The sequence below is a fragment of the Cygnus olor genome, chromosome 7 (assembly GCF_009769625.2).
Source record: "Cygnus olor isolate bCygOlo1 chromosome 7, bCygOlo1.pri.v2, whole genome shotgun sequence".
Classification (NCBI taxonomy): Eukaryota; Metazoa; Chordata; class Aves; order Anseriformes; family Anatidae; genus Cygnus; species Cygnus olor.
In genome coordinates this window covers 29879361-29891504 of record NC_049175.1, presented here as the reverse complement: position 1 = coordinate 29891504, position 12144 = coordinate 29879361, and the positions used below count along the sequence as shown (strand labels likewise).

The following is a 12144-nucleotide window of genomic DNA, read 5'->3' as shown; positions in this document are numbered from 1 at the left end:
GACAAACTCCAACAATGCCAATCCACTATCAATGAATGGTGCAAGGAGTGGAGTTGTTGATCCGGGCAATGAACCAAGACAAGAAGCAGTCAGACTGCCAAATGAGCTGCCCTCGTTACCTGCTGGGATGTTCTCCCACAGAAACTAGTGTCAGAGAAGCAGAGGAGAAGCAATCTTTTAGCAAATGGTTGGGCTTTGCCCTATGGATCAGAAAAGCTGAAGAACAGTATCCACAGTGACCACAGGTCTGTGAACAGATGAGAGAAGGTAACTGGGCAAAAAAATAATTGCACGTCCCACCAGAAATACTGGGTTGTCTGTCCTAGACAGGCCTACAGTGGATGCCCTTTAATGCTGTGTCTGCAACCACACAATCAGATCCGGCCACCTGGCTGGCCACAAGGCCAGGGGCATGCAGAGCCTCACAGCACTGTGCCTCTGACCTGTGCTCACCCAGCTCCCTGCAGCAGACACCTGCGTATTTGGGAACCACGACAGAGCCCAGCCCACCAGGTATCCCCCCGTTAGGCTAAGGTATCTGTACCCAAACTAGCAAGGAATAATAGATATACAGCAAAAACCCAACCAGCAGCTGAGCATTTCATTTCGGCAGGCAATTGATAAAACCTGAAGTGCCAGAATCAAAGCCCGACACAGCTGCACTGAGCAGGGGAAGGGGAATAACTGAGGAATGCTGTCTGTGGATACTGCAAGGAAAGCCTTCCTAGTCTGTCATAACTGAGCACAACAGCACTCCTCGGTAGACCGTGCATATGAGATTTTTTCAGCTGAATAATAAACAAAAAAAAAAGTTTTGCTGCTTAGCATCCAAAAGAAGAAGGGCCTATAACACAGCTGCCCCATTCGATCTGCAGTTTTTGAGGCTCCAGATGCTGCCAGTGGGCTACCAAGCTCTAATATTTCTGCTAACAACTTTTAGAAATCTTCACTGCTCTAATAGTTAAAAGCCTGCTGCTAATTTTCAATCTAGATGTATTGACAACCTGTTTACCCATTTTTCCTCGTCAGTGATATCACTTAACTGAAAAAGCTGGCTTCTCTTTTAATAACGTACAGCCCGCTAATGTTTACAAACAGCAGTCTTATTCCCTCCCAGCCTTTTTACTAATTTAAACAAACTCTGTATCTTCCATTGCCCTGATCATCCTAATGGTTCTCCTCTGTGCAATTTGCATTCATAAAAGTGTAATAATAAAAATGAAGTATAGTACTAATATTTTCCTAGGATTAAATGTAGATTATGGCTGAACATCTTACCAGTACACTTGACACTTTATAGCTTATAGAGTATATAAAATTAAGTATATGAATTCGTTCATATTCTAATTGATAGACAGGCAAGTTTTCTTCCATGTCACCTTCCCCACTTTAATCCTAGCCGCTAAAACACATTCTTAGTATTGCTAGTCCCTAAATGTATGAATTTAGGATTTATACTGAAGTGATTGCACCCCACACATTACTCCAACATCCCCCCACCCCACCTTATTTTTTTTAAGCGATATTCTGGTCCTCCTTCATATTAAAAACTACTCCTGCCTTCATATTAATAGATTCCATTAGCAGTCTTATAACCAGATTATAAAAATTATGTAACAAGATCAGTCCCAAGATCAGTCTTTAAGTACTTACATCTTTCCCTCTTAAGTTTCTTGTTTAGCACTCCCACTGACATTTCCCAGTTAACAAGCTCTGCTGTTGTTATTGTTCCCTCATGTATACCAGTTTCAGTGATTTCCTATCATCAAATGCTGACGTTCAGGTAAAATTTACTGCTTTTTCTTACAAATTATTTTAGTATGAACTATATTGATAAATTCACATCTCAGCTGTTTCACAATTCAGTCATACTATATGGTTAATTATTCCTTTCCTCAAATTATGGTCTCGAAACTGACACGCTGACATCAACCTAACAACTTTTGAGCTGCCTTTGGAATTAAGTCAAGCTCCTTGAAGTTAAAGAATGCTTCCATAAACAAGGTCTGGGGGGACGTGGCACCTTCAGACTAATTAATATTTTCAGCATTTCCACAGATAGCCCATTTAACAGTGCTAAAAAATATGGGACTGTCTGCATTCCTTCCAGTCATTCTGAATTGTCAATGGCATTATAGAAGTCAACTGTTCTGGCATCTCCTCTGCTCATTTACAGTCTGAGACAATCCAAGACAGGGTTACCAGTATCACAGATAAATTGCTGGCTGTATACTCAGACTGAGTAACATCTTTCTGAAAATTATCTTTTCAACTTCTTAAAAATTTTGTCTCCGTCAAGTTTCCATTTCTTTCTTATCTGTGCCTAGCAAAGAGAATAGATCAATAGTTTTAAGACACCTCTTTGCCCAAGATACACCCAAGGTCTGTACCAGCAGGCATCAGCACATTCTACTTCAACTTACCAAGCCAGATTAACCAGCAGTGTAATGACAAAGTGCTCATAAAAGGAAGCAGTATTCATGAAAAACTCCAGCTTCCTTCATGTTCCCAGGTTAATATTTTAAATTAACCAGATTTCAAGGAAGTATTAAATTATTCTTCTTCTATATATTTCTGAGACCAACTACAAATACTACAAAAACAAGCGTACCTTTTGTTCAGAATAACAATACTATTAATTATTTGCTTTCTAAGCCTAAAACCTTTTGTTGTCACGGCATCATTTAAATTTGTGTGACTAGTGCCTAACTGTGAATATTTACAATTACAACACCCAACTTCCACAAAATGCACTCCATATAATGAAGAAAAGACCTTGACTTCTACTCAAAACAATTACTCTGCTCCAAAGACGACCCTGTTCTCTTTTCTCTGTGTACTTGTTTTAATCGTTCTTCACTGATGTTCCTCCTACAGTATCCACAAGATGTCGCTATTGCAAAAAAAGAACCCCCATATATGTTATAATAGGAAATACCTTTTCATTTTTTGAATGAGGATTGTATTTATTGTATCACTCAATGCAGTTGAATGAAATATTTTTCCTATAAGAGGGCTAAACACACTCTAATCAACAACATATGAAACAAGAAGAAACAACATTCTCTTCAGGAACATAGAAATCAAGACCCTGCTTTAGCTCACTAATTTGAACTATCAAAAACAAGAAAAACTTTGGCAGACTGCAAGAGCAGTAAGATAGGTAAAAACATTTATGGTTCCAATATTGCAAATAACCTATGTAGAAGATACTGACAGTTTAGAAATTAGCATTTAGGTGTAATGTATGCATGTGTATGTATAAATGCATATATATTAATAGCATATGGAAGTGTTCTCCCAGAGGCCATCAAGAAACTTTGGTAATTCTTTTTTTTAATAAAGGAAAATCTATTATAAACTAGTTCACCTGGAATACAATTTTAAAAAACGAATTGAAAAATATGTGGGTTTCATGAAAACATGCGGAAAAAAATCAATTTGTCTATATTTCTACTTGCTGTAGGAAAGACTGGGAAGCTAGTATGTACAGAAATTCTAGATGAAAAGAAAGTATTACACATGACAGTCAGAATATTGCATGGAGTCAATGCACAAGTAAAAGGGTGCTATTCCTACTGCAAATTCTATACACAATTTCCTTTTACAGATATATCTTTCAGGATTTTTTTTTTTTTTTTATGCACTACAGTCATGAGAGATTCTGGAGGACTCAGTAGCACTTCTGTCACTGGGTTGGTTCTATTCAATGGCTGTATTGCTAACTCACTTCCTTCAGTGGATTTCTGTGGGTGCACTGGCTGTCTTTTAATGAACAACTCCATCAATTATTAATGATAGAAATTTATTCAATCTCATGCTGTCTTTTGGGTGTGGCAGCTAATAGGAGTAAAACAACACTTTCAACATGTAAAAAGAAACAGCAACGAAAAAAGCAGAGTATGTAAAGAATGGGAAGACGGCATATCAGCTAAGTAACCTGTAGGTACTTTAATATTTCTTTTAAGAGCAGAAGGGCAATTTCAGTATACAGCAAGCTAATGCAATTGAGACTTCTAATAGGAATAGTAAATGATACAAACATCTAGTATAACTATTATAAGTGAATTAAACATTTAAGAGCTTAAATACATGACCTTTAATAAGAAAGGATTATGTATGGTAGGGCTACTGGGAGTAAAACTACAGCATACATTCTTACAGTGCATCCATCGTTCAGTACTTATCCACAGTCACACTCATAACAAGACAGCTTACCTTGTCTTCTTGAGGAACTATACAAATAAAATACAATTAAAAACCAGACACTAAATATGTATTTTATGAAGCATTAATGAAATACTGTGATCTGAAATTCAGAAAGGTGGGGAAGTGAATCAAATATATACAGAAATTGAAAAATTAAGCAAACAGAAAATTAGGCAATGAAGGATCTTAGTCTTCAGAAGTGCTCAGTATGCTCACAATTTTACTGCCATTATTTTTTCAATTTTATGATCCAAAAAGATTAATGTCCACTACAAGAAAGGTTTGATCCAATATTTCTGCACAACCTCCAAATAAAAAAATACCAGGTAAAGCTGTCAGCCCGTTCTTTTGTTAAAAAGGACAGCTCTAGGTCAACATGACAATTTACCTCAGTATTTTTTCCATTCATGCTTATTCTTTAAAGATGTTAACTTGCATACTAGATAGGATACATTACAAGCAATTCTTTTTTAAAAGATGAACTTGACTGTAAATAACAAAACCTTACCTTGCCAGCTGTCATTGCATACACACAGCTTCTCTCCTGTCAAATCACAGTACCCATGATCTGGACTGCCACAGTTGGCTTTACAATACGGAATATCACAGGCTTCTCCTTTCCAATACTTGTCACACTCACAGTATACCCGGCTTGGAACGGACATACTGGTTGTACACTTTCCATGTTCTGAGCAGTTATTAGGACAAGAATTAATTCTGCAAAAAATATGTACAATAAGGGAAACAACAAGCCAAGAGTTGATGAGAATGATTCTTATCCGACACTGTTCCAATAGTATTTGTTAGATAAAGCATGTTTTTTCTGAAAATTTTCTAAGTACCGATACAACACAACTTTAATAATTTTACAGGCAAGTGAACTGAAAGAGTTCATCCAGGCTTACATACAGAGTCCACGAGGCAGTTGGTATCTCAAACATCTTGTACATTAACATGTATTAACACTAAGCAGAAGGACAAACCCTGCCGGGACAGATCAGTATCTAACTTCCTCCAAGTTCCAGTATAAGCACTCCTCAGTCTGTCCCTTCAAAAGCTTATTTCCAGGAACATTCACACTGTAAGTGACTGCAAGCAGTAACCCTCACAAATATCACTTAGAGGAAGATCTTGGAATCCCTATTGCATAAACAGCACTTTTCCATAAGCAGACTCTTAACGGGCTTACAAATTAGCTTTGAAGGGTGAATAGGCACCCAACTGGCAACTGCTGAGAGCAAAACCCTTTATACAAGTGGTCACAATGTTGCTTGAATTTTAGTACAGTTCAGCTCTGCTGCTGCAGGGAGTTAATGATGAGTCAGAGCAAGAGAATCTCTGCAGTAGAATTGAGTCTCTACTCTCCATCACAGACATACACTTAGTGGGTTTTCCTGACTGGCTTTGGTCCATGCTATAAAGCAAGACAATATGTCTAACATCCAAGGAAAATAAAAATAAAGGAAAAACTGATTGAGGAAAAAGTACAAGATGGTTAATATCCTGAAATTACGTAAAGGAAGCACCTCATCCTTAGTGACAGAACCACCTTAAGCTTGCCTTGTTAACTCCAGAGTCAAAGATGCAAGAATGGGAAAGATTAGGCTCGAAGAAATTGGTGACGACTTGGGGCTTTAGCATTTCTGTGATACACCCAACCAAACACTGAGATCACAGGCAATTGGACTCTGCTAAACTATGCTAGCTGGTTCCAGAAGTGTAGGCAACTCCTTGGAGACAAGAGGAATGAAGGACATTGATGTATGTGGGTCCAAGAGATTCCACAGACAGAGTATGCATCTCAGGCAGCAAGTGCCTCATGAAATTCAAAAAGGATCTGAAATCTCCTTTGATGACTCACAGGGAAGGGTTAGGTTGAAACTCAGAATAAACTGTTGCTACAAATCCCTGGCGATGTTAACACAGGCTCCTCCCTGTAAATGGGAGAGCTGGACACCATCTGCAACATTCCTTGCTCTTACTGAAGGAAGAAAGAACTGAGAAAGGTAGGAATTGTTCAAGGTGGGCCTTTAACCAAAAAGAAAATACCACTTCTGAATTGCAAGCATCCTGGGGGCATTTGCCTAGTTTACACATGGCATTAACACTGTTAATGGCATTAAGAGCTGCGTAACACAGCTGGGAGGAACCTCTCCTGTTGACTTCACAGGGACAGCATTCTGTGGGAAGGTGAATAGTTAAATATTTCCAGTAATGAAGATAGGGACAGTTTAAAAGCGAAAGCATCCCCTCTCCAACAGGCTCCTTTAAGGACACAAAGGGAAGGATAAAAACTGGATGGGCAGAGTTGGAAGTAGGTCACCTGACTCCAAGAACACAAAGTTCTGGAACACATTGTTCAGGAATAACTGTTTGCAGCTGGCATGGCATTTCAGTCACAGATGCTGCACTCCTGTCTTCCCCCAAATAAAAGAACACAAACAGCTTGCCAAGATGAAGTCAAAAAGCTGACTAGGGTACCAAACTAAGGAAGAAAGAGGGTAACAGAAGCAGAGTAAAACAGATCAGAATGACAAACAAAATTTAATGCTACCATAACAAGCAGTCACAGCTTGGTATTTCTTTCAGCACAAAGAGAGTTACTGTTGGCTCATTTAAAAAAAAAACAAACAAAAAAAAAAAACTTGAAAAGTATTCATTGCAACAATAGAAACAAAAGAACAGCACATAAAATTTCATAAGTTATATATCTCCCTGTACAGGTAACGGAATTAAAAACTGGAAGATTTTTCACTTATTTTATGTCTTACAAAGTAATAATGCAATAACATAAGCATGCACCATATTACCAAGCCATAAAGAATGCCGAGCACGTACACTTATTTCTTAAGAATGCCATGTCATACTGCCATTTACTCTCAAAACAAACACAAAAGTGCAATAAAAGCTTCAGGGATAACTGAAAAAATATCTAATTACATTAGGAAGTCTGCCAGGTGACTTCATTTTACTGATGTCAACTGAAAAATATTGAAAATACCCAGTCTTCTAGACTGCCATTTCTAATACCACATGCCTACAGAGGTTTCCCAAACTTCTATTATCTGGTAAAAGGCTGCCAAATGGCTGCAAATTGTAGAAACAATCTTCCCATAGAAAACTTAAAGACCCTTTACTTAAAGAAGAACAAAGCTATGGTCAGAAAAGTAAATAGGAATTTTAAATGAATAAAGAATCTGACACAAAAATTTATGTACTGCCACATTTGAAGTGCAGTGCTGACAATCATATCCCATAAGACAGTATTTCAGAATCTGAAGGGATTAAAAGAAAGGAACAGTATCTGCTATCACAGGAAAACTATCACAAGAGCAACAGGACCAAGCAATCCTCTCTTGAACCAAGCAGCCAGTGTAATGATGCACCACATCATGTGGCACAAGCGTGTTCTAAATAAGACAGGAATTAAAAACAGCTGGTACATATAAGGAAGAGGCACAGGTCTGTTGGATGCATCTTTAGGGCTGCTGACAGTCAAAAGCAGACTGCAGGAAAGCAAGCTTAGTTGTACCAGATTAGACTTCATCAAGGAAAAAGAAACAGTCCAGTTACGAATTATGATGGTACAAGGTAGAACAAAATAGATGATAAAAGGGGAAAGGAAGTACCCTAAAGGTAGGAAAGGAATGAAATAAAACCCTTGTAGGTTGGCACAGAAATAAAAGGAAGACTTTGGTGAAGGTGTCCAAATCCACAAAAGCACATTCTACAAGAAAAAAAAAGATCAAACAACAGATGACTCTAGTTAAAGAGAAGGGAATCAATGTGACAGCTGATATAATCTCCCTTCTATTCCATATGACAACTTCGTGTGTTGGATAAATACTGGAAGGGGAACACTTTCTAGTTCCATATGGCATGGGACAAATATACTCTTAGAGTGTCCATGTAGCTGCACTCAGAGAACAATATGATTCACTGTGTTGGTTTTTGTTTTAACTAGTGTCTTAAAAGACTAATTACAACCTCTAGCACCTTAGATTTAGAAACATACTACAAAGCACAACTCTTATGCAGTTAATAAAATCAGTAGATAAATACTTGCCATGGGTTTGTCATTTTCCTAGAAGGAATGCTAGGTTAATTATCAAAGTAAGTACATTTTTAAGAAATACTTACGAATAGAAAATGTTAAATCCTGTCAGATTATAAGCAGCATCACTAAAAAAGTGTAGCAGTGCATAGCCAGATGTAGTAACAACTTCGGGAACAGTTTCATTTCCACGCACTTCAGGGACTATTAAACCACTGGAAAATACAAAAAAAAAATATAGAGTACTGTTTTTTAAATCAGTCTTTGGGAAAAAAAAGTTAGGTATTCCAGTTGTTAATTATACAGACAAGGTAACTCATAAATCCAGTAGGGTAGGGTTTTGTTGTTGGTGGTGGTGGTTTTTTTTTTTTTTTTTTTTTTCCCCCCAATGTGTACAAAACTTGTCCAGGCCTCTGAAATTTAGTGCAGGGTTTTCCAGGGAAACAAAACAAAGAGCTCCCCACACACACACTAATGCAAAATTTCACATCAGATTATTCTGAGGGTGTATGTACAGTCAGTGTAATTTTTAAAACATTAATTTTGAAAAAAGTCCTTCAGACAGATGCTTATATCTTACTGACTTCCAGCATGAACTCTACTTCCACATAGTATTTGCACTTTTAGAAGGTTATCTTATTAAAAACACTTCAAACCTGGAAAATACAATTAATTAATTTCCATGAAAACGTTATTTAAAATCAAAAAAAATACTTTTTAGAACTTCAGAAGAATGTTCTCTTTTTCAGTAAAGACTGACACAGGAAAAATAAGCAATACATTAACAAAAGAGGTCACCTGCATAAAACAGTGCCACGTTGTGAGTATAAATTAGAAGTTAGAGAAATCCTATGGAAAACATTAACAATCAATAAATTGGAAAAAAAAGGGAAAAAAAGAAATTTGAAGTAAAGAATATGGGAAGAGGAACTTTCCTTCCATTCACGCTACAAGTCGGGCTCCTGAATGACGCATTTAACAAACACAACTTTGTGCAATTTTGGGGAGGGGGCAGAGGAGGGCAGGGAAATGCAAGCAGTCACAGAACACGCATTGAGAAGTGGGAGGGAAGATGTAGATTGCTATAGTTGGGCAGGGAAGAGAGATGAGATGAGCTTTGTTGCAGAAACCATTACCATCTATGCACTCAGTATCTCTTAAAGCTTGGTAGCGTAATCAATATTTCATAACATAAAATGAAATACAATTTCTGCCCCACTGCGGGGGAGTGTACAATAAGGGACAGAAATTGCATTTCATTGCTAAAAGAAATAGTATTTCAAAGGATAAAACTTTAACTGATTTCTAAGGATTAGGATCCTTTGCCTTCATTTCAACTGCCCAAGCATGGAATATAGAATATAAGTCTTCATTACCTTCCATAAAACTCTAATGAACTATAGCCCACTTGCCTAGAATATCCCTTCTGGAATGCTTCCCAAAAATATTAGCGGAAGGGTAGGAACAAACCAACTGAAACATTCCACTGAAGTCCAGGAATGGAGGAAACAAGTTGAAATTCATACGGCCTGCTTTTTGTCTCTTAGACACATAGGAAATGTTGTGCCTGGATCTAATACTTTACCTCAACTGTTTATCATCATTTGAAAGGCAAATAACTGGTTTACAACAAATAACAGTATTAGTTAAGTTCACTGTTTACCGTTGTTGGTTTTATGTTTATTTCTAAACTACAAACTACTTGCTACAAAGAATTACAAGGATTCTAGATAACATTAATTTGAATACAGATTCAGTTGAGTTACAATTCTTAGCAGCTAACAAAAACATAACAAAAAGCAAAGAAATCCCATCCTTTCAGCTGACAGCAAATTCCAGGACTTTTAAGAAGTTGGTAATTTCACCTACAACTCAGGCGATGTTGCCCAATTTAGCAATCTAAAGAAGCACTAAAAAAAAAAGTACTTAAAGTAGCCTTTGTATCAAATTCCCTTCGCACATAAATTTAGAAGTCATTTAGTAGCTATTCTTTATAATTTACAAATAATGCAATACTGCCTGAGTCACAAATTACAATTCTCCCTTAAAGATACTGACACTAGTGGCCAGCGCCACATTTCATGCACATTAAAACGTCGGGGTCACTATTGGAAGTCTGCTGGTAAGTACATTTCTGATTGTATATCTATGAGTATTAACACTTAATGCTGACATTGCATGGATTACAAACCATGTAAGGAATTTATGCTGTGATCCCCAAACCAAAGCATTTGCAAATTTATACAGCAATTTTTGCAGGTATAACTTTTCTTTCATGTCCCCGGGATATTAATAGGAAAAAAAAAAAAGAGAGAAAAAAAAAAAAACTATCTAAGAAATTAAAGCCTCTGATGTTACTTTTCCCCTGAAACTAACAATGTCTATATGATTATTTGGATCGAAAGGCTAATAAATACACTCACCTAAATACAGCTATTAAAGGTGCATATATTGAATCTCCATCATATACATACATATGGTCCCAACTACATTCTGTGGCAAAGTGATTAAACCTCAATCTCAGTATTGCATTAGGACTGGAAAAAAAAAAGAACAACAACAACATTGGCATAAAAAATTATTTGCAGAAGTACTGAACTCATAAAATACAGAACTTACAACAAAACTGATCATGTGAGCACGACTTGATTAAAACAGAGTACTAACAAAACATTTCAGTTAAAGAACAAAATTTAGGGCAAGCAAACATTTCATTTTTATCTTAGAATACTCATATAACAAGATCTGCAGACCAAGTCTAATAATCTCTGAAGTTAACAGGATACTTAAGTTCATGAGGCTTTTAACCAGTGTTCAGAACCTGTAATTTAAAGCCATTAAAATATCTCATTTTATTATATTACTTTTATTGTACAATGTCAGGACTATCAGGTTTAAAGAATCTTCAAGAGAAAATTCCCTATAAACCGTCATTTCAGTATTGTATCAGTGACTGAAAGTAAAAATTTTAATACACAAATTTAAAATACCAAGTAATATTAATGATGAAAGGCAAGAGGGTAGAGTTGGTGGTTTGTTTTTCATATTTTACCCAATTTCAAGGCTTATATTATTAGTTAAGTATGAAATATTTCTAAATACATTTCAAAATGTGTATTCTCATTCTTGTTACTGTTTCAAGGCACAACTCTGTGGCACCCCTTCAGGGAGTTTGACATCACCCTGTCTTACAGGAACTTAAAATAAAAAGAAAAAATAAAAATCAAAATCAAGAAGAACACTCTCTTCCAATAAAACTGTCTTTACAACTAAATCTTTAGAGTCTTCTGGATTATCCACTTGCAGCCATTACAGGATACAGTGCAGCACCTCCCCTGTTTTCTAGAATTAGGGGTTTCCCATCACACCTGGGGGTCAGTTTTCACCAGGTGTTGGGAGATATCTGGATAGAGACTGTAAATGTTCTGCTTTCCTACTGACAGCCTCAAGTGCAGTTCACCACTGGAAAACTTTTTGAGAGAGAACAAGCAAGAGAGAGCACTTTGAGAGAACCAAAGTGAGAGCTTTGGTTTTGTCCATTTGTTAAGAAAGATCATTTTATACATATGTGAGTTTCTCATACATTGACATTTTGCACTATGTTACTGGGTTGCATTACTGTCCCACACACAGTACAACATATTGTTTCCTCCAGCTAATCACTCTCCCATCTCCTGCAAAGAGGAGGAACAGAGCTAAGATCAACTTCAAAGCAGCGTTTGTATACAGTCCTGAGGCACACTTCCACTTCAGTGTATTGTAGTTCAGAGCAGCTATTCCTCTACTAGTTTGGGTAAAAATAGAAGTCTAATGAGATGTGTAATGAGATAACGACAATATGGATATATAAAGAACGGGAGTAATTTTCTTTTGCAGCCTTA

General features: G+C 36.8%; 1 protein-coding gene across 10 annotated transcripts in view; it reads right to left on the bottom strand.

Annotated features, from left to right (window-relative positions):
* The window catches only part of ATRNL1 (attractin like 1), a 494732-nt gene that overhangs the window by 439297 nt on the left and 43291 nt on the right, over positions 1–12144 (bottom strand). For all 10 annotated transcript variants that reach the window (XR_005821433.1, XM_040563160.1, XM_040563153.1 and 7 more), the window contains exons 3-5: positions 10687–10800; positions 8350–8478; positions 4718–4926 (exon numbers count right to left, since the gene is read on the bottom strand). Coding sequence is in view for 9 of the 10 variants with exons in the window: in XM_040563160.1 (XP_040419094.1) it covers positions 4718–4926; positions 8350–8478; positions 10687–10800 (452 nt within the window). In the remaining variant the exon portion in view is untranslated. The remainder of the gene's footprint in view (positions 1–4717; positions 4927–8349; positions 8479–10686; positions 10801–12144) is intronic.